A 20,682-nucleotide genomic window follows, 5' to 3' on the forward strand; every position below is an offset into this window, starting at 1 on the left:
CTGTGCACACAGAACAGGCACAAACCCCCACAGCACTGGAAAGTGTGGAGGTCATCACTGGGATCATCTCCCCCGTGCACCAAGGTGATGTGCTTGAAGGAGAGATGTCTCTGAGTGAGGAGCTGCGTCAGAGCTACAGGATGCAGCAGGAGGAGGTTGATGCCCAGGAAGAGGAAGAGCAAAGAGAAATCACAACAGCTGATTTGCAAACTCCTAATGGGGACCTTGGCAGTGTCATGGTATCTGCTGAGGAGAGACATTCTGCTGAAGAAGTTCAGGATTCAAAGATGAGTGTCTGTGGAGAGGACTCAGAAAAAGTTAATGAATTCCTAGTGGAGCCCACACCAAGTTTCCAAAGAGGAGTTGAGGAAACACATGTGTGGGAGAGTGGGGAACGGCTGGAGACCACAGACTCCCAGAGTGACAGCTTCATTATGGACTTGAAAAAAGCTGCACATGAAAAGAAACTCCAGGCTGGGCATGAGGCTGAGGAAGATGGTGGTTCTGAGACAGAAAAGTTCTTTGAGCCAGGAAGGAGCAGCTTCAGCTGTGAGATGGAAAGCACAGATTCCTCTGAGGAGATGCTCAGAGACATCCAGCAGGAACCAAACACAACCAAGGGCTTCTCTTTGGGGAAACTCATCCTTGGGTTAGTAATGGATGATCCTGTGGCACAGAAGGAGCAAAGGAAGGAGTCTTGGGACAAAAAGAGGACTCCCACTGAGGAAGCCTCTGAGAATAATGGAGAAGAAATGTGGGAGGATACTTCTGCAGGTCCAGAGCCCAGTGCTGCTCAAATCTCAGAGCTGGAGCCTGATTTGTCCCTGGCCAATTATTTAAGATCCACTGGGATATATGAAACTCCAACTCTCAAAGGCACAGTTCAGAAGGAGCAGCAAGAAACTATAACTTCACTGGAAGTGGAGGAGGTTACCTTCAGCACGGTTTATGATTATTACAATAACCATCAGGAATTTGCCCGGCCCTTCTCTCCTGAGTCAGAAATGTCTATAGAGCTGGAGAGTGGGAGCAGAGAGGAGTCACCTGATTCAGACCGCTTCTACACACCTCCATCCTCCGTGGATATCTTTGAAACTGCTTCATCAGCATCCTACCACACGCCGCTCAGCACACCCGAGCGCTACTCCACACCCTCCGAGGGCTCAGGGTACAGCACGCCGCCCGAGCGCTACTCCACACCGTCCGAGGGCTCGGTGTATAGCATGGCCCCTGAGCACTACCCCTCACCTTTCGGCAGTTCAAAATGCAACACACCCTCAGAGCAGTATTTCACACCCTTTGAGGGACCCTACTCTGCATCGGGGGACAGCACTCCACCGGAGCGCTACCGGACACCCACTGGGGAGTATATGGATGCCCTGACCATGCTCCCCCTGTGTGAGAGGAGGCATCAGCCTCCAGACCAGCCCCAGTCAAATGGGTTTATGACCCCCTGTGAAGCCCTGGAGCCATCAGGCAGGGACATGCCACCAGCATTCCTGAAGGCATTGAGCGGAAGGAGGTTGTATGAGGGCAGCACACTGATGTTTGTGGCTGAGGTGGTGGGTGTGCCCAAGCCAGGAGTGAAGTGGTATCATAATAAGTCTCTGCTAGAGCTGGATGAGAGAGTGCAAATAGAGAAGGACGGGGACAAATATATTCTGGAAATTACTAATGTCCAGAAAGCTGATGAAGGACAGTATCTGTGCCATGCAGTGAACATTGTCGGGGAAGCTAAAAGTATTGCAGAGGTGGAGGTTTTGCCTGAAGATGGACGGTCACTGGCGCTGCCACCCCCTGTCACCCACCAGCATGTTATACACTTTGACATGGAGCAAAGCACATCTTCGAGGTCCCCTTCACCACAGGAAATCCTCTTGGAAGTGGAGCTGGATGAAAATGAAGTGAAAGAGTTTGAGAAGCAGGTCAAAATCATAACCAGTCCTGAGTTTAGCCCAGACAAGAAGAGCATGGTGGTTTCCCTAGATGTACTTCCACTTGCCTTGTTAGAGCAAGCTGCAAGCTTGGCAGCAGGGGAGAATGAGGATGTAAAAATTGATTTCCAAGTAACTGAAATGCCTCCACGCTTTGCTGTGCCCATTACAGATATCAAGGTGACAGAAGGCTTGGATGCAGTTTTTGAGTGCGTTGTAACAGGTACTCCTGTCCCAGTAGTTCAGTGGTTCAGAGGTGACACATGTGCGACACCTGGCACAGGGAAGTATGTTGTGAGTCAGAAGGAGGGACTTCACAGTCTGAAGGTCAAAAATGTAGGACCTTCTGATAGTGGCTTGTATCGCTGTCAGGCAACTAATAGGCTGGGAGAAGCAACTTGCAAAGGCTCCCTTATGGTCATGGCTCAGCAGGAAGCAAATGCAGTGAGCAGTGAGACAGTCACAGGCTGTGAGCCACACAGGTCCCAGAAGTGTGACTTGCTTTTGAGTACGACTGTGAGCCCAGGTGATCAGTCAGAAATAGAGCTGGAATTTGAGTTTGAGCCGCACAAAGATGACTCAGAAAAAGCAATCCAACTGCTTGCAGTGACTCAACAAGAGCAGGAAGTGGAAGGGGAGAAGCATGTCAACATTAATTTTGATGTGTTTGCAGAGCCATCCAAAGAGGAATGGGTGGAGTTTAGGGCAGAGGACTCAGAGAGCTGCAGCTTTGAGTTCCAGGTCACAGAAGCTCCTCCCAGATTTGTGAGGCTTATTTCTGACTACAGTACATTTGTAGGTGCCTCAGTGTGCTTCCAGTGTCTTGTGACTGGTTCCCCCTGTCCCAGTGTCCACTGGTACAAGGATGGGGTGTTGTTGGAAGGGGATAGGTACTGTGCACAGGAAGAGCAGAACGGCTTGCACAGTCTTACCATTGAAAACCTGGTGCAGAGTGACAGTGGGCAGTACAAATGTATAGCTACTAACAGGGCAGGAACTGCTGAGACTTGTGCTGTGTTAACATTATACTAAATTTCCATCATTTATTTCAGAGTCTGTCTTGAAATACTAAGTGTTTTTATGTTGTTCTTCACTGCAGGTAAAAATGCAGCACTCATTTTAGGGGCATTGTTTTCATCTCTCTAAGGATGAAAACCACTTTGTGGGCATATTTGTATTTCACTTAGGTTTGCCTTCTTTGGCGAATTTAAGTGAGATTTAATCCATGCATAGATTTTGTGCACACTTTCTGCACTGAGGGATATTTCAGACTCCTTCTACGCTCCTTGTTCATTCTTGTAAAGATATTTTAATTGACACTCATTTGCGTAGGATTAATTTTTTGGTATAATGTATATATACCATGTGTCTGTAACAGTGCAATCACTATTGTTTTATGTAGGCTAGAAATCACCTGAAAATGTAGACACCACCTTTTTCTTGTGACCTAAAGGTATGGAACGCTAACTTATGTTTGCTGTTTAGTTTGGGTATAGTTCTGTTAAAGAACTCCTTAAATTGTTACTTCCCCTTCTCAAAATGTTGTGTCAGAACATGATTCAAATCCTGTTTATGGTTTCTATCACTGCAAAATTCTTACATCTATGGGCCTCTTTCATGGAATTAAATGCCTTTTTTAAGTCAATGAAATTATGCTGTTGCAAAGAAAAGAGCAGAGCAATGGGAAGAAAAATGAAAATTTTGCACTTGTAGAGACTGAACAGGATTTTCTTCTCTATTACCAAGTAATAAACATGAAAGCATATTTTGTACTGTATTTTTAGAAGTTAAAGGACAAAGGGAGTGTATTAATAACGAATCAATTATATTACTGTAAATTCATTAAAATAATTTTGGTTGTCCCTGTATTCCAGTGTCATTCGTAAAAAAATGCATAGTAGTAAAAACCATAAGATATTTTTATGCAGTATTCTTCTCACATTAGAACTGGATCTCTATATATTCCTTTTTTCTTTCTCTCCTTTTTTTTTATTATTAAGAACAGTTAAGTGTGCTCTGTATCGAGATGACCAGAAATAAGGGGAATATATTCAGTTGTTATGTGTGGCATTTTCTCAGCACAGGAGATTTTTGCATTAATGTTCTCAATGTGAATGTATATTTTTATATTTAAAGTAATGCTAATATTTATGAGGAAGCAGCAGTAGCTGACATAATTGAATCAGAATTAAATCTATCTTACATAAACAATGATAAATTGATTAAGAAAATCTGTTAAATGGAGGAAAGCTATTAATTAACGTTCCTCAGAACCTAAATTACTTTCTAATGCACTTACCAACTTTCCAGTCACCTATATGTCAAGATGAGATCTTGAGTTCAAGATCCCTAAGCAAAAATTGGTTTTACTTTATTTATCTGTTAATGAGATTCTTCCAGTTAGTTACAAATTGCTGTCAGTTGCCTTGCAAAAAGTTTTAAGCAGAGTGACTTTAAGCATAAAAACTACTCCTATAGTATGTTCAGTTTTCTTCATACCATTTCTTATTTCTGAGTTTGATGTGTCCTCAAAGTGAGACCACCATGTCTCAAAAAATCTGTTCTCTTCTAATACTATCCCATCGCTCACCTGGGATACTAATTTTCATTCAAAAGATTCACTTTGTCCAATCATGATGCCTGATAAAAATTTAAAATCAGGAGTGGGAAGTTCTAATAACCCAGTACCCAGGCAAAATGACTGAAGTGTTTAGGCTAATGCAAATGTGTCACTTCAGTGTCTTCTCAGTCATGAGCCCTCGATAAATATTTAAGATTTGTATGTTAAAAGGCAGAGTTAATTGTGCTTTCTGCCATGGTGGTAGGAAAGAGAAGCATGACTGTCTGACTCAATGTTGTGCTGGGAATGAATTACTCCATGATGTGTCCTCAATCCATTCCTTGTGTAGATGTGTAGCACTAACTGGTTGATTAGACAGCAGAGGTCCTTAGGGAGGTTGGCATGAATTGTCTGATGTTCTATGTCAGCTGGGATGTCAGGGGTGTTTAAGTTCCAAAGTCAAAGAGGTCAGAGGCCCTTTGATTAGGTCCTGCGCAATTGTGAAGTGTGTTTATTTTGCATGTAAATCTGAATATTTTTAGAAGAAAGAGGCCCATAACTTGTTTTTTGAGCCATAAGCCACACAGGTCCAAGTTCATATCTGAACTATATATCTGAAATATATGGCCAAGCATCTTTATCTCTACCCATGTAGTGTTGTTTGTGGTTTATGTAAATTTATAAGTCTTGGTTTAAGTTTTGTACATTAGCCAGGAGCACCTGGTTCACCTAAGCTACAACTATTAAATCTGGAGTAATCCTAGGTTTGAATGAACTTAGTATGGGACAACTGGTATAGCTTGACTATCTCTTTTAAAAATTTTGTGGTTTTCATAGGAATCAAAAAGCTCACAATTTTATTTTCAGATTTAATGTTGTCTTCATTTCTACAAAACAAGTATCTTAAAAAAAGAATTAAGTATGTTTATTTGTCATCAATGTATATTGAATGTTAACATGTATGGTTAATTTGTGAAATAAATATGAAATTATTTATCTCCATTGCTTCTTGTACTTTATTCATTTTACAAACACATCTAAAATATGAAGAAGTATCTGTATAGTTCTTCTCTCATAAATATCCAGGAACACACAAAAGTGCATTAATTTTTGCCACACTCCTATGTATAAAGCATTCTCCTGTACTAACATGGGTTTCACTCTGCAATTTTTATATATTTAATTTTTTTATTTTATTGTCCCAATTCTGCCACCCATTCTCAAATTTATTTGCACAATTTATTACTGTTTTAACAAGGTTGGTAAGTTATGCTGAAGGATTGCTCTGATTTTTTTTTACTTAAGCATTTCCTCCCTGCAGTTAATCATTGCATGCTATGTCACTATAATCACTGTGCTATGTCATTTATATTATGGCATTTGTGGTGAGACTAATAATTACTAAAACAAATGAGAAAGAATTGGGTGACAGTTTGTTCTTTTTTTATGTTTGTTGCTGGAGTGCAGCAAAAATTCTTATCTCTCAATAAGTTTTAAAACTGAAGACACTGTAATTGAGAAGCTTCTCAATTACACTGCCTAGAGACATTAATCTGCTCACACTTTTATTCTTTTTTTTTAACTCATATCAGTCAAATACTCTGGGCCTTTACTGAGGAAATTTTACTCAGTGAGGACAACTGTATTTGATTTCCAAAGGTTTTCCTTGCATGATGCTTTTCATGAATTTTTCCATTCCTGGAAATTCCATATTTCACTGATGTTTCTGTTGTCAAACATCTGCAGAGATGTTCTTGCCTCTGTTTCCTCTCATTTTAAACAACTGTTGGAACTAAAGTTGTCTAGTGCATAGATCTATAAATTCAAAAAGGCAAGAAAACAAAAAATCTTAAAAGTCTGTTCTCTTTTTCTCTGACATTGTGCGAGTTTTAATATGCCACATCTTGACAGAGAGGAGTTCAAAAGCAGAGATTTAAATCAATTATATTAAATCAAAGGTTTAAACTTGTGATGTTTGTAATAATGATGCTGTAAACTTAAGGGTCTAATGACAAAACCAGGACAAAGCTGGTAAGGTAGAAGTAATCTTTTGGTGTGCTAGACAAAAGATAGAGTTTAAAGAGATGAACTAATGCATCAAAAGAAAGGTTAGTGTGCTGAAAAGATTGCAGGTTTGTTGGTTGGTTTGGTGGAGGGGGGTAGGATTCAATCCTAATTGTGGCATTCTGGTTTTTTTTGTTGGTGTTTGGAATTATATCAGGGTCTTAGCACTGTTCTGCTGTATTGTTTGCATAGGTGTACATACAAATATGTTTAAGACATGCTGCTTTAATTATATCTGTGAAATGCATCAATGTTGCTTGATTGTTACTTGCACAGTGCACCCAGGAGGGATATGTCTAACCCATACTGTGATGTCAGGTTTAAAGACACACCCATCCTGATCAAGATAGGAAATTCTTAAGCAACCTGACAACACAGCATGTCTTACTCATTTTGGCAGGTGTGACAGCAAGGAGACCACACAGACCTCCTGTTCATTGCTAGCTGCTGTATAGTATTGAGAAAGCCTCTAGCTATAGAAAAATAGATGGCCTAACACTGTGTATTGCTATCTACAAGTGTTCTCATAAATATTCCAGTAAAACTAAACAATTTTTTTCCATACAGACATCACTAGGTCTCTTATTGCCTCTTCTGAGGAAGGAAGAAATGAAGGCTACAGCAGCGGCCTTCAGTTGCCTGATAGAGAGAAAACACTTGAATTTGAGCCTGAAAAACCAGTTTATTTCAGCAAAGCAAGGATGAAAATTGAGGAAGAGGGCAAAGCCCCTGTTTTCCTCAAACGGGTCTCAGATGTTGAAGTTTGGCAGGGAGATGTAGCTAGGCTCTCTGTTACTGTTACTGGCAGCCCCACACCCAAAATCCAATGGTTTTTCAATGGTAGGAAGCTAGCCCCATGCATGGACTGTAAGTTAGTATTTACTGGCAGTGACCACAGCCTCATCCTTCCATGCGCAGGAGTGCAGGATGAGGGTGAGTATCTGTGCGTGGCCAGCAATGCTCACGGTGAGACCAGCTGCAGCGCCCAGCTCCACGTGCGCCAGAGGCAGCCGGGCTCCCCCTGCTTTGCCAGGCAGCCGGGCAGCATGCTGTGTGCCCCGGGCTCCACGGCAGTCTTTGAGTACACTGTGGAGGGCAGGCCGTGCCCCGACGTGCTGTGGTCCAAGGGGAGCGAGCGGCTCCTCTCCGACGCCCGTCGCTCCATTGCTCAGCGCCCTGACGGCTCGGGCTCTCTGACCCTGTGGCACTGCGTGGAGGAGGACTCTGGGCTCTACACGTGCAGGGCTGTGAGTGCCCTGGGGGAGGCCACATGCTCTGCTGAGCTCCTGGTGCTGTGCCAGGAGCGCGCTGGGTGCAGCCAGAGCCCAGCCTTGCAGCACTCGGCAGTGGCAGAGGAGCAAAGCCCTCTTTTCTGCGAGGAGGCTGGTGAGCTTTCTGCAATGGAAGAAGCATTTAGTCTTGAGCCCAAGAGGGAGCCTTCAACCCTCCTTCAGCTCCAGATGAGCCGGTCAGTGTACATGCTGCCCAGGGAGGACATCTTGCCTGGCCTGCCACCGACCTGTCTGGCAGCGCAGAGTGTTGAAGAGATGCTCACCCAGGCAGCCACAATACAAGAGAGCAGCAGGCTTCCAGCAGAGCCTCTGGAAACCCTCCCTGCTGGCTCTCAGGGTGTGGTGCCTGCAGCAGTGATGGAGACACAACTGCCAGGCTGCCTTGGGACTGTAGCTGCACAGATACTCATGCCCAAAGAAGAAATCATCCCCAAGGCAGCAGAACAACTGGCTACTCTGAAGACAGAGGCTTCCCAAACCCTTCTACAGGTGTCCAGCACCACTGAGAGCCATGTCATGAATGGTGACCAAATCCAGATCCTTGAGGGCTTTCAGATAGCACAAGGTGAGCTGAAGGCTGAACCAAGATTTCTCTCTGAATTGGCTTCCACTGGGGGCCAAGCTGTCCCCCTGGAGAACATTTCTTTCCTGGAAACAGCAAAGGAAGATTTTGCTGCAAGAATACATGAGGGACAGGCTGTGAGATTTCCCTTGCTGCTGGAAGAAAACCTGTCCATGGAGGAAGAACATGTTGACCTTTCCAAGCCACTTAAGCAGTGGCAGAGGACAGAAGGACAATCCAATGAAACAATGTACTCTCATGAGCTCCAGCCAAGCCAAGTCCTCAACAAAGACAGTGAGCTCACTGCTCTGGTTCCCAAGAGCTGCAGCTTAGACATAAAGTCTCAAATCAGAAATGCACTGAAAACTGCAGTGGTAAGTGGGGAAAACCTCTTGTTTTCAGAATGGTTGGCTGATAAGGAAGATGTTAAAGTACAGGCAATAAACATCACCAAGGACAATACGCATACCTTGTGCACATATGTTGTGACCACAGGAGGATGCAGTCCCATAGAAATCCAAGTCTCCTTGGGAGAAGTGAACATTCAGACAGCTGACCAGAAAAGAGTCTTGAAGGAAGTTTTCTATTCCTTTCTTTGTGAAGATAAATGTTCCCTGACTGGTGAAAAATCCAAAGCATTGCCATTCTCTGCCAGTCCACTTCTGTCAGGAAAATCCTATGATGAAATCTTTGAGCTGGAGCCCCAGCAGGCTGAGAGGACTATGGAGGCAGAAATACAACTGGAACACCTTTTGTCTGCACAAGTAATCAAGGCTGAGCATGATCTAATCAAGGATGTGGGTGCTGATGTAGCCTCTGCAGATGTTCTTACAGAGACACCTACAGAGATACTGAAAAGAAAAGAGAAAAGGGAAGAAAACTGTGAGGAAGAGGGCAGAGAGGGTCTAGAAACTAGAGCTGGAAAGCAAAAGGATGAGCTGGGCAAAGAAGGTTATCCCATCATACACAGCAAACTGGTTGACATTGTTGTGGAGGAAGAGGAGAGTGTCGGGCTGGTGTCTGTCATAACAAACGCCAGAGAGGTGAACTGGTACTTTGAGGGTAAACTGGTCTCTTCAGGCAACAAATTCAAGTGTTTGCAAGATCAGGACACATACACACTAGCAATAAGCAAAGTGTGCGGGGAGATTCACCAAGGAGAGTACACCTGTGAGGCGCTGAATCAAGGTGGAAAAAGAGCAACAGCAGCAAAACTCACAGTTGTTAAAAGAGGTTGGATTATGGGGATAAAATAATCTTTTTAATGCACTGCTCTACTAATGAACCTCCCCTACCATGTATATCTTTGGACAGAGATACAGTATTAATACCATCATGCCACTAATCAGAGGGCCCTATTTCTCTCTGGATTGATAGTCTCCTTTTACCACATTGCAAGGCCTCTCACTTCCATTACCCCAGTCTTTGGTCAGGAACTTTTTTGTTTCATTGCACTAGCATGTTCAGGACAAAGCCGTATCTCAATCCCAACCATTTCTCCTATTATTGGCTGAGAAGTGGACCTGCTCTTCCCATTTTTCTCACTGCTGCACCCTCTCTCACTCCTTAGAGTCATTGCACTTCTCGTTCACACCATAGTTGCTCACAAGTCCAGAACAGATTACTATAAATTTATATCCTATTGCTATTGTTCATTGCTATTTCACTTTGTTTTTCCAGTATCACCACTGTTTCCTGATGTCATTATGCACTGTGAGACTGTCTGTCCACTGAGTCTAGTACTGCTTTTAGTACTGCTTTCATTTCTTACAGATATTTTTTCTTTTACAGTCACTTTATGTGAATTGCAAGTATGTCACCTTTTTGGGTTTTTTTTTTTTTTCAGTCAGTCAATCACTTAATTTCAGAATGGCAGCAGGCAGGGTTTTGAGTTACTCTCTGCTTCTAATTTCAGTTGCACCGATCCTGAGGAGAAGGCTTGAACCCTTGGAAGTGGCTGTGAATCATGTGGCCAAGTTTACCTGTGAGGTGGAGATGGCTCCCAATGTCAAGTTCCAGTGGTACAAAGCCGGACGAGAGATATATGATGGGGACAAATACTCCATTCGCACCTCCAACTACCTCTCCACACTGGAGATCCCAAGGCCTCAAGTTGTTGACTGTGGGGAATATAGCTGTAAGGCTTCCAACCAGCATGGCAGTGTAAGCTCTACAGCTGTTTTAACAGTAACTGGTAAGTACAGACCTTCAAACTCTTCTCTTTTTCCATAAAATACTTTGGTGTATTGTAATGCCTTCACTGTTATACTTGCATATGTTTATGGTAGGACTCTTGGTTGCCATCATAATATATAATCCATACCTAATTTTGGCAGGCACAAGCATAGAAAAGGAATAACTTTTGAGAATGCTGCTTTTAGGGGCTTTCTCTATGAAGGGAATCAGTGTGAAAAAGCTTCAGAGGGAAAGGAAGAAGGGGGAAAGAGAGCAGGAAGAAACAGCATGGGATTGTTTTGTGAATTCATTCTTGAAGAAGGTTTATTTCACAAGAAACACTTTTAAATCTGATTTCTTGGTGTAATAGTCACTGTGTGATTATCCTAGCACCCTAGATTTATCCTGCAACTATACTTGCGACGCAGGTTATGCAGGTCTGCATACCTGAACATCTTTGTGCCGTGGCCAAAGGGGAGCTCTGTGACTGGGGAAATAGATCTTCTTAAATAAAAGGAGGTTTAAAGGGTTTCAATTTGCAAATTTTTTTTTGTCTATTGAGAGCTATACAGTGGGTTTTTTTCTTTAAAGAAAGAAACAAAAAGCCATTATCCTTTGGGGGTTTCTTTTATGATGACTTTTTTTACTCTGACTTTTCTCTTTCTGGGAGGAGTCCTTATGTGGTCTTTGCTACGTGCTAGGTGCTAGAGACTAGAAAAAGGTGCATGAACAGTGAAATGCATACAAACTTGCCCATCTTGAGAGAACAGTGAGCAAATATGTCAGTCTTGAGGGAGGAATTTAGGGCTTTTTGTTTATTTTCCTTTAGTTCGTGCGTTGCTCCAGAGATTCAAGATGCCTTCAAGCTCTGGAGCAATACATAGACTGAAGAAGTACAAAACCAAAAGCCAAAATTTATCATCTTTAACACCTCTTATCTCCTTCACTGCTATTTTCTTTTGCTTAAGTGTTCAGTGACAAGCTAGCCTCTCTTGCTCTCTATCTCTGGAAAATGTGGCTCTACTCCTCACCTCTTGATAACATTGAACCCCTTTGTTTTGCAGAGGCATTTCCACCAACGTTTCTTACCAGACCTGAACCTATTACTACTTTTGTTGGCAAAAGTGCCAAGTTCCTGTGTACTGTTTCGGGCACTCCAGTCATCGACATCACCTGGCAGAAAGATGGAACAACTATTTCACCTTCAGACCACCATAAGATCTCCAAAGTGGAAAATAAACATGTTTTAGAAATTTCCCTTCTTACTGCTAGTGACAGAGGGGTTTACACTTGCAAAGCTTCCAACAAGTTTGGGGCTGATATTTGCCAGACTGAAATGGTCATTATAGACAAGCCCCACTTCATTAAAGATTTGCAGTCAGTACAGTCAGCAGTTAATAAAAAAATACGCCTTGAATGTCAGGTAGATGAAGACAGGAAAGTAACTGTAGGGTGGACAAAGGATGGAAACAAAATCCCTCCAGGCAAAGATTATAAGATTTACTTTGAAGACAAAATAGCCTCACTTGAGATTCCTCTGGCTAAGCTCAAGGACTCAGGCCACTATGTGTGTACTGCTTCAAATGAGGCAGGAAGCAGCTCCTCTTCTGCCAGCGTCACAGTCAGAGGTAAGATAGTTCTATGTCCCCTTTACCTTTTGTCTTCTTGGGTTCCCCATTTCTTCTTTCACAGGCAAAAGACTTCTTTGGGCTGAAATTACACTGAATTCTTCTCAGACCTGCTACCTGGTCTGTTCCCTGTAAAGTCTTTTCCCCTGCTGCCTTACAGTGCACCATGTGTTACTTCACTATTTCTTTCATCAGAGAAAATCAAGAATTTCTCCTGCCTGCGGGGTAGAGATGGATGAAGAGGGAAAGCAAAGACACAGACCCTGCACCTCAGCAAAGATCATGCTGATCTCTTGTGAAGCTGTATTTTGTTCTTGCTCTGGGAAGCAATCTTTCAAAGCTTTGTATTTCAGCTTTCTTTCCTTTTCCCCCTTTCCTTTTCCCCTCCCCCCTTTTTACCATCTCTTCCCCTCTCTTCCCATTTTCAGAACCACCATCCTTTGTGAAGAAGGTTGATCCATCTTATTTACTGACCCCAGGCGACTCTGCACGCCTTCAATGCAAAATCAAAGGGTCTCCTGAAATCCAGGTTACTTGGTTCAAGAACAATAAGGAAATCCATGAAAGTAACACACACAGGATGTCCTTTGTCAATTCTGTGGCTGTGTTAGATATTTTGGAAATGAAAGTTGATGACACTGGGACCTACTCATGTGAAGCTGTCAACGAGGTTGGAAGTGACAGTTGCACCACCGAAGTGGTTGTCAAAGGTCTGTCCTTGTTGCTGCCAGTCACATTCTTGAGAAAAACCTTCCTTCCTTTTTTTTTTGGCATGGTTGACTAATTCTTTCTTACTACTTTTATAGAGCCTCCATCTTTCATCCGAACACTTGAACCTGCAGAGCTAGTGAAGGGAACAAACCCCATTCTTCAGTGTGAGGTTGCTGGCACTGGACCCTTTGAGATTAGCTGGTACAAAGACAAGAAACAGATTCGCAGTAGTAAAAAATACAGGTTGACCTCTCAGAAGGCTGTTATTTCTTTGGAGGTGTCTTCATTTAATAGTGCAGATGTCGGTGAATACGAGTGTGTGATAGCTAATGAAGTCGGGAAGTGCATGTGCAGTGCCACATACATCTTGAAAGGTCAGTGGGAGAGAGAAAACTCCATTTACTGAAGGGAATGGCAAAAACCTCTTATTTCATAAAATGTCTTCTCTTTGGATTTGTGGGAGGCTGGGGAGACTGGGGACAAAGAATATCTTCTATTCTTAAAATTCTGTGTGTGTCTTGAGTCTTATCTGGCATCAAACCTGTGAATTTGAAGAACATTGAGATTAATGGGCCATTAGCTCCCAGCTGGAGAAAGCACTTCTCCAACTTGCCTGCTCTTTGGCTGAATTGCAACATGTACTGCACATACTGTCTTACAAAACTATCATTAAGTAGCATATTTTATGTGATGATGTAATAGTAGATGAGTATTTTTCTCTTGTCTCTTCTTTGAACTAGAACCACCATCATTTGTTAAGAAAATCGAAAATGTGACAGCTCTGGCTGGAGATAGTGTTACATTACAGGCCGTGGTGAAAGGGTCAGAGCCTATTTCTGTGACATGGATGAAAGGCAAAGACATTATTAAAGATGATAACAATGTGAGAGTGACATTTGATCATGGTCTAGCAACACTGCAAATTACCGGAGTCCAGCTGAGCTCTGGTGGCAAATACACCTGCGTGGCTGAGAATGATGCAGGAAGTCAGTCCTGCTTTGGTGAACTAGCAGTGAAAGGTCAGTGGAGAAGTGCTGTGATCCCTGCAGTCTGCCACCTGAGAGAAGAAGAAATTTCCTTTTGTCCTTAACACCAGTTGTTTAATTCTGTTGTAGAACCTGCCAAAATAATTGAAAAAGCCGAAATGATCCAGGTTACAGCAGGGGAACCAGCTATTTTGGAGTACACTGTCACAGGCACTCCAGAGCTGAAAACCAAATGGTTCAAAGATGGAAAGCCACTCCCTGCCAGCAAAAAATACAGGATCAGCTTCAAAAATAACATTGCTCAACTCAAGTTTTATGCCGCTGAAATGCAGGACAGTGGTGAATACACCTTTGAGATATCTAATGATGTGGGCATCAGCTCTTGTACTACCAGCTTCACTGTGCTAGGTTGGTACTGCCTCTTTGCAGAGAGCCCTGTTGCTCTGCTCTGTGCCTAACAAAGCCAGAAGCAGAACAGCACTCCTGTTTTGCTCATGTGTTCCTTTCTGTCATTTTTTTCACTCTCAACAGATCGCACTGTCCCTCCCTTCTTTACTAAACCACTGAAGAATATTGACAGCATCATTAGCGCCTCGTGCCGCCTAGACTGCAAAATTTCAGGCTCTCTTCCAATGACTGTCTCATGGTTTAAGCAAGATACTGAGATCACTTCAAGTGCCAAGTATACAGTACACTTTGCAGAAGGCTCAGCATCTCTGGAAATAAAACACCTTGATGCAAATGATGCTGGGGTCTACATTTGCAGAGCCACAAACTCTGCTGGTAGCAAAGAGAGCAGTAGCACTTTGTTTATAAAAGGTTTGGCAATTTGTTTCACTTTTCTTGGAATCTTGCTTATCTTGTGATAATACTTTTCTTTCCCAAAATACAAGCCCTCTCTTACGCATTGCATTTTTTTCCTTTCAACGCAATCCAGAGCCACCCAGCTTCACTGTAGAACCAGAGTCTCAAGATGTATTGCCTGCATCAACTGTACATTTCAAAGGAATGTTTAAAGGCACAACACCACTGACAGTGAAATGGTTTAAAGGTGATACTGAGCTGGTGACAGGAGGAGCCTGCTACATTATGACAGAAGCATTAGCAAGTTACTTGGAGCTTTATGCAGTCAAACCAACTGACTCTGGAAAATACACCTGCAAAGTCTCCAATGTAGCTGGTTCAGTATCATGCAGTGCAAACTTATTTGTGAAAGGTTTGCATTCTTACTCTTATTTAAAATTCTAGTTGCTGGATTAACACAGCAGCACTCTTTCCTGTGTTCTTTCTTCTGAACACTCTTCTTAAATCCACAGAACCTGCTGCCTTTAAGGAAAAGCTAGAGCCGACTCATCTCATAAAGAAAGGTGGATATGCTGAACTGACCTGTGAAGTCACTGGTACTCCTGAGATTAAAATCACGTGGTTCAAGGATGATAGAGAGCTAAAAGAGAGTGACAAATACAGGATATCTTTTACAAAATCTTTGGCAATACTCCGTGTTTCAGAGGTTGATACTGAAGACAGTGGGGAATACATTTGTGAAGCCAAAAATGATGCTGGAAAAGATATCTGCAGTAGCGTTGTTACAGTCAAAGGTGTGTGTGACATCCAGCCACAGAGTTTGTATCTTTAGCCTCAGTACAGTGGTACCGGCTTCAAAAGTATGATTAATGCAAATTGCACTTTCTTTTTCATACTGTAGAGTCACCTTATTTTAGCAAGGAGTTTCAATCCATGGAAGTCTTGAAGGATTCTGATGTGGTTTTGGAGTGTGAGGTGCTTGGCACGCCTCCCTTTGAAGTGTTCTGGGTGAAAGATGATAAACCCGTGCGGAGCAGTAAGAAGCACAGAATAAACATTGAGAAATCTTTGATTAGCCTCCATGTTTTCAGGTTTGATGCTTCTGATGTTGGGGAGTATCAGTGTAGAGTAACAAATGATGTTGGGAGCTGCCTCTGCCGTTCAGAGGTCACGCTGAAAGGTTAGTGCAAGGTGCAGAACACCACTAGCATGCTCTTATCTCAGTGTGGTTTTCCATGCCACACTGTTTGTTACACACCAGCCTTGTACTTACATAACCACTTTCTTCCTGCCAGAGCCTCCACAATTTTTGAAGAAGATAGAAAACATTAGCTCCCTTCGAGGGGGAACAGTTGTGTTTCAGGCTGCTATTAAAGGTTCCTTGCCCATCACTGTGTCCTGGTTGAAAGACAATGATGAAGTGATTGAAGACAACAATATCAAAATGACCTTTGTGAACAATGTTGCCACTCTTATGGTGAGATCTATTGAGCTGAAACATGATGGGAAATATTTCTGTCAGGCTAAAAACGAGGCAGGAATTCAGAGGTGTTCTGCTCTGCTGACTGTCAAAGGTTGGTCTTACCCTGAAGGCTTGCAATGATCTGGGACAGTTCCCTTGTGATTTTTACAGATGTGCTTAACACTCTATCTCCTTGTTTACAACAGAACCTGCTACAATTGTGGACAAGGCTGTGTCAATAGATGTGACTGAGGGAGACCCAGCAACCTTGCAGTGTAAATTTTCAGGAACAAAACCTATTACAGCCAAATGGTTCAAAGATGGCAAGGAACTGACATTGGGCCCAAAATATAAGATCAGTGTAACAGATACCGTCTCAGTCTTAAAGGTGCTTTATGCAGATAAGAAAGATAGTGGAGAATACATTTTTGAGGTTCAAAATGATGTTGGGAGCAGTAGCTGTTCTGCCAGCATTAATGTCCTAGGTGTGTATGGGCTTTCTCTTATTATTGCTTTTACCAAATATTTTCTCCTGAGCTGACATGCCACAATCGCTGTTGAATTTTTATATTTTGTCTTTTTACTCTGTCTTGGATAGATCTCATTATACCACCTAAATTCACCAAAAAACTCAAGAAAATGGACAGCATTAAGGGGTCTTTTGTCCACCTGGAGTGCATAGTGTCTGGTTCGCATCCTATAAGTATTCAGTGGTATAAGGATGGCCAAGAAATAACAACAAGTGAAAAGCATAAATACTCTTTCCATGATAATACTGCGTTTCTGGAAATAAATAAACTGGAAGGCACAGACAGTGGCTCTTACACTTGTGAAGCAACAAATAAAGCAGGAAGCAGCCAATGCAGCGGGTTCTTAACAGTAAAAGGTTTGAGTTCCTTCTTTGTCTTCTGTTAGGTCTCTCATGCATCTTTTGGATTTCCCCATCTCAGAGTAATCCCCTTTCTTCCTTTTTGCATGTTATAGAGCCACCATATTTTGTGGAAAAACCCCAGTCTCAAGAGGTTGTGCCCAATGCTAGGGTTCAGTTCAAAGCGCTGGTGAAAGGGTCTACTCCTCTGCAGATAAAGTGGTTTAAAGACAGCCAGGAGCTCTTATCTGGAGCCAGTCGATCTGTCTGGAAGGATGACACTTCTAGTGTTCTGGAGCTCTTCTCAGCTAGGACATCTGATTCTGGGAACTACACTTGTCAGATAAGCAATGACGTGGGGACTGCAACCTGCAAAGCAACTCTGTTTGTAAAAGGTGTGCAACCCAATCTTCTAATTTTTTTGGTTCTGATTTTTATGTGTAGTTTTGGTGGGAAGGGGAGGAGGCCTTTTAGCCTTTTTTTTTTTTAATTTTGGGGTTTTTTTATTTTTTTATTCCTACCTTGGATATCATAAAGCCTCAACTTCTCTGTCCATCTTCTAGAGCCCCCCAGATTTATTCAGATGCCAACTTCTGTAGTAGCTTTGCGTGAAGGACAGTCCACCACTTTTGAGTGCCAGGTAGTAGGCACGCCAGAGATCCACATTACATGGTACCTGGATGGAAATGAAGTGACTGACAAAGCTAAGTACGGCATCTCCTTCATAGATGGTTTAGCCACTTTGAGAGTCACTCAAGCCAGAGTGGCAGATAGTGGGATTTATGTTTGTGAAGCCCACAATGATGCAGGTAGCGAGAGCTGCAGCGTCGAGCTGAAAGTAAAAGGTTGGTTTTGAACATCTTGTCATCTCTGTCACATATCTGGGGTGAGGAAGTAGGAGATACTTCTTCTCCCCTCAAAACTATTTGAGGTTATTATCTACTTTCCCCTCATTCTTCTTTATAGAGCCTCCAACCTTTGTTCGGGAGCTGCGTCCCACCGAGGTAGTGAAGGGCTCAGAGGCCACACTAGAGTGTGAGGTGTCTGGTACCCCTCCATTTGAGGTGAAGTGGCTGAAGAACAATAAGGAGATGTTCAGCAGCAAGAAATACACCATCTCCACCAAAGAATCAGTATTTACTCTTACTGTGACTAACTGTGACGTCTCAGATGTTGGTGAATATCAGTGTATTATATCAAATGAAGGTGGGAGCTGTTCTTGCAGCACAAGACTCAGCTTAAAAGGTCAGTCCTCTAGGAAGCACACCTCAAACATTATATGCCCCAGCTAAAGTGTAGTAAGTGGAATTACTTTATATGATCTCTCTTTCTCCTCTTCCCTTTCCATGATTTCTCTTCTGAACAACAAACAAAACTCACACCACAGAACCACCATCCTTCGTCAAGAAGCTGGAGAACGTCACTAGCATTTTGAAAGGTGATGCATTCTTTCAGTGTGTCGTAGCAGGTGCTCAACCCCTATCTGTGTCATGGATAAAAGATGAGAAAATACTAGAAGATGATGAGCACCACCACATTACCTTCGAGAACAGGGTAGCCACACTGAAGCTTACTAATGTTGACCTCAGCCACCGAGGGAGATACACCTGTCAGGCAAAGAACGAATCTGGCGTGGAGAAGTGTTTTGCTTTGCTTTTTGTACAAGGTGTGTACAAGGCGTAACCTTGATGAGTACTTGGAAAGTCAGTTCCCTACCTATGTAGCTAACTGCTGCAATTTTTATACTCTTTATACCTCAGAGCCTGCACAGATCATAGAAAAGGCTAAATCACTTAAAGTCACTGAAAAAGACCCCGTGACTTTGGAGTGTACTGTGGCTGGGACACCAGAGCTCCGAATAAGATGGTACAAAGACGGCAAACAGCTCCTGCCCAGTAGATACTACACAATGAGCTTTGAAAACAATGTGGCCAGTTTCAGGATTGAACCTGTATCAAAGGAGGATAGTGGCACATACGGTTTTAAGGTTGAAAATGACTTCGGAAGTAGCACCTGTGAAGCTGTTCTGACTGTACTAGGTTTGTATTGCCAATCCGTCAAGGAGGAAATGAAAAATAATCTCCGTGAAAGATAAGCAAGAAGTTAACTGGTGTGTTTTTACTATTTTTTTTGTGTTGGGCAGATCAATCAATTCCTCCTGTATTTATCAAAAAGCTAACCAAAAAGGATACCATTCTGGGATCTTCTATCCAAATGGAGTGTAAAGTCTCTGGGTCACTCCCAATTGTTGCAAAATGGTTTAAGGATGGAAAAGAAATAACTGACAGTGCAAAATATAGAAGCCTGTGCCATGAGAACACTATGTCACTTGAGATTGCTAACCTAGAGCTGGCAGACAGTGCAAATTACACATGCAGTGTCTCTAATGTTGCTGGAAACGATTCTTGCAGTGCTGTCCTGACTGTGAAAGGTTTGAAACTCTTTTACTACTTCTTATCTATGATAAATGCTGGGAAAATCTTATGCTAACACTCTTATACATCTTAATATTAACACTGGAAACTTGGTCCCCATGCTTGCCTCACTGATTTTCTTCATTCTTAGACATTTCTGATGTAACTGTGTCTTTTTCTTAAAAACTGCAGAGCCACCAAGCTTCTTAGTAAAACCTGAAAGCCAACAAGCCATACCAGATTCCACAGTGGAGTTTAAGGCCACACTGAAAGGAACACCACCCTTTACAATAAAGTGGTTCAAAGAAGACTTAGAACTTGTATCTGGTCCAACTTGTTTCATTGGGATTGAAGGTTCAACTGGGTTCTTAACCCTCTATTCAGTGGATTCTTCTAGGAGTGGGCACTACACTTGCCATGTTTCAAACGATGTTGGCAGTGACTCTTGCACTACAACACTGTTGGTAACAGGTGTGCACTCTTTCTTGTTGTGTTATCTTTTTGTCTCCTTCTTCTCCTTTCTTTTTTCCAAGCCCACCTTGGTGATCTTTGATACACTGCCAAGGGAATTCCCTACCCTGTGTTTGCAACCCACTGTTGTTTGGCTCTTTTCTTACCATTTTCTCTCCAGTATTAGATCAGATCTTCCTGACCCCACTTTTTTTGGTTTTTTAGAACCCCCCAAGTTTGCTAAGAAGTTAGAGGCAACAAAAGTAGTCAAGCAGGGTGACTCAGCCCGGCTTGAGTGCAAAGTAAGTGGATCTCCAGAGATGAAAGTAGTGTGGTTCAGAAACGACCATGAAATTGTTGCCAGTGAAAAATTCCGGACATCATTCATTGACTCTGTGGTGGTGCTTGAAATGAATCATCTCAGCACTGATGAGAGCGGTGACTACATCTGCGAAGCTCACAACCCTGCCGGCAAGGCCAGCTGTAGCACCAAAGTCACAGTGAAAGGTTAGCTGTCCTCTTGTTTTCCAGCTGCACCTTATTTTTCCCCTGGTGGCTGTATCCCTTAGAAATACACAGGAACATGAGATTAATTAATTTCAGGACTGCCCTGTTCTTCATGTCATGTTTGTTTCTTGATGCCCCCACATCTTCTCTGCCAGTGTCTAAACAAGAGAGATGATGTTCTTAATGCAGATGAGTACTAAGCTAGTTTTTCTGCAGTTCTATAATTTTAATATCCAAGACAGTTCGTAGTGGGAATTGCTATATC

At 42.6% G+C, this 20,682-nt stretch overlaps 1 protein-coding gene across 1 annotated transcript in view; it reads left to right on the top strand.

The window, feature by feature from the left end:
- TTN (titin) overlaps positions 1–20,682 on the top strand; it is a 235,038-nt gene that overhangs the window by 41,179 nt on the left and 173,177 nt on the right. The window contains 22 exon segments of the mRNA XM_071434272.1: positions 7,126–9,645; positions 10,328–10,606; positions 11,652–12,215; positions 12,644–12,925; positions 13,022–13,300; positions 13,667–13,945; positions 14,042–14,320; positions 14,444–14,731; positions 14,850–15,128; positions 15,229–15,510; positions 15,618–15,896; positions 16,012–16,290; positions 16,385–16,663; positions 16,777–17,064; positions 17,163–17,441; positions 17,610–17,891; positions 18,013–18,291; positions 18,434–18,712; positions 18,807–19,085; positions 19,190–19,477; positions 19,653–19,931; positions 20,136–20,417. Coding sequence (XP_071290373.1) covers positions 7,126–9,645; positions 10,328–10,606; positions 11,652–12,215; positions 12,644–12,925; positions 13,022–13,300; positions 13,667–13,945; positions 14,042–14,320; positions 14,444–14,731; positions 14,850–15,128; positions 15,229–15,510; positions 15,618–15,896; positions 16,012–16,290; positions 16,385–16,663; positions 16,777–17,064; positions 17,163–17,441; positions 17,610–17,891; positions 18,013–18,291; positions 18,434–18,712; positions 18,807–19,085; positions 19,190–19,477; positions 19,653–19,931; positions 20,136–20,417 — 8,703 coding nt within the window.

This window comes from Agelaius tricolor, unplaced genomic scaffold, assembly GCF_023055355.1.
Source record: "Agelaius tricolor isolate 1412-34295 unplaced genomic scaffold, bAgeTri1.0.p SCAF_10, whole genome shotgun sequence".
Classification (NCBI taxonomy): Eukaryota; Metazoa; Chordata; class Aves; order Passeriformes; family Icteridae; genus Agelaius; species Agelaius tricolor.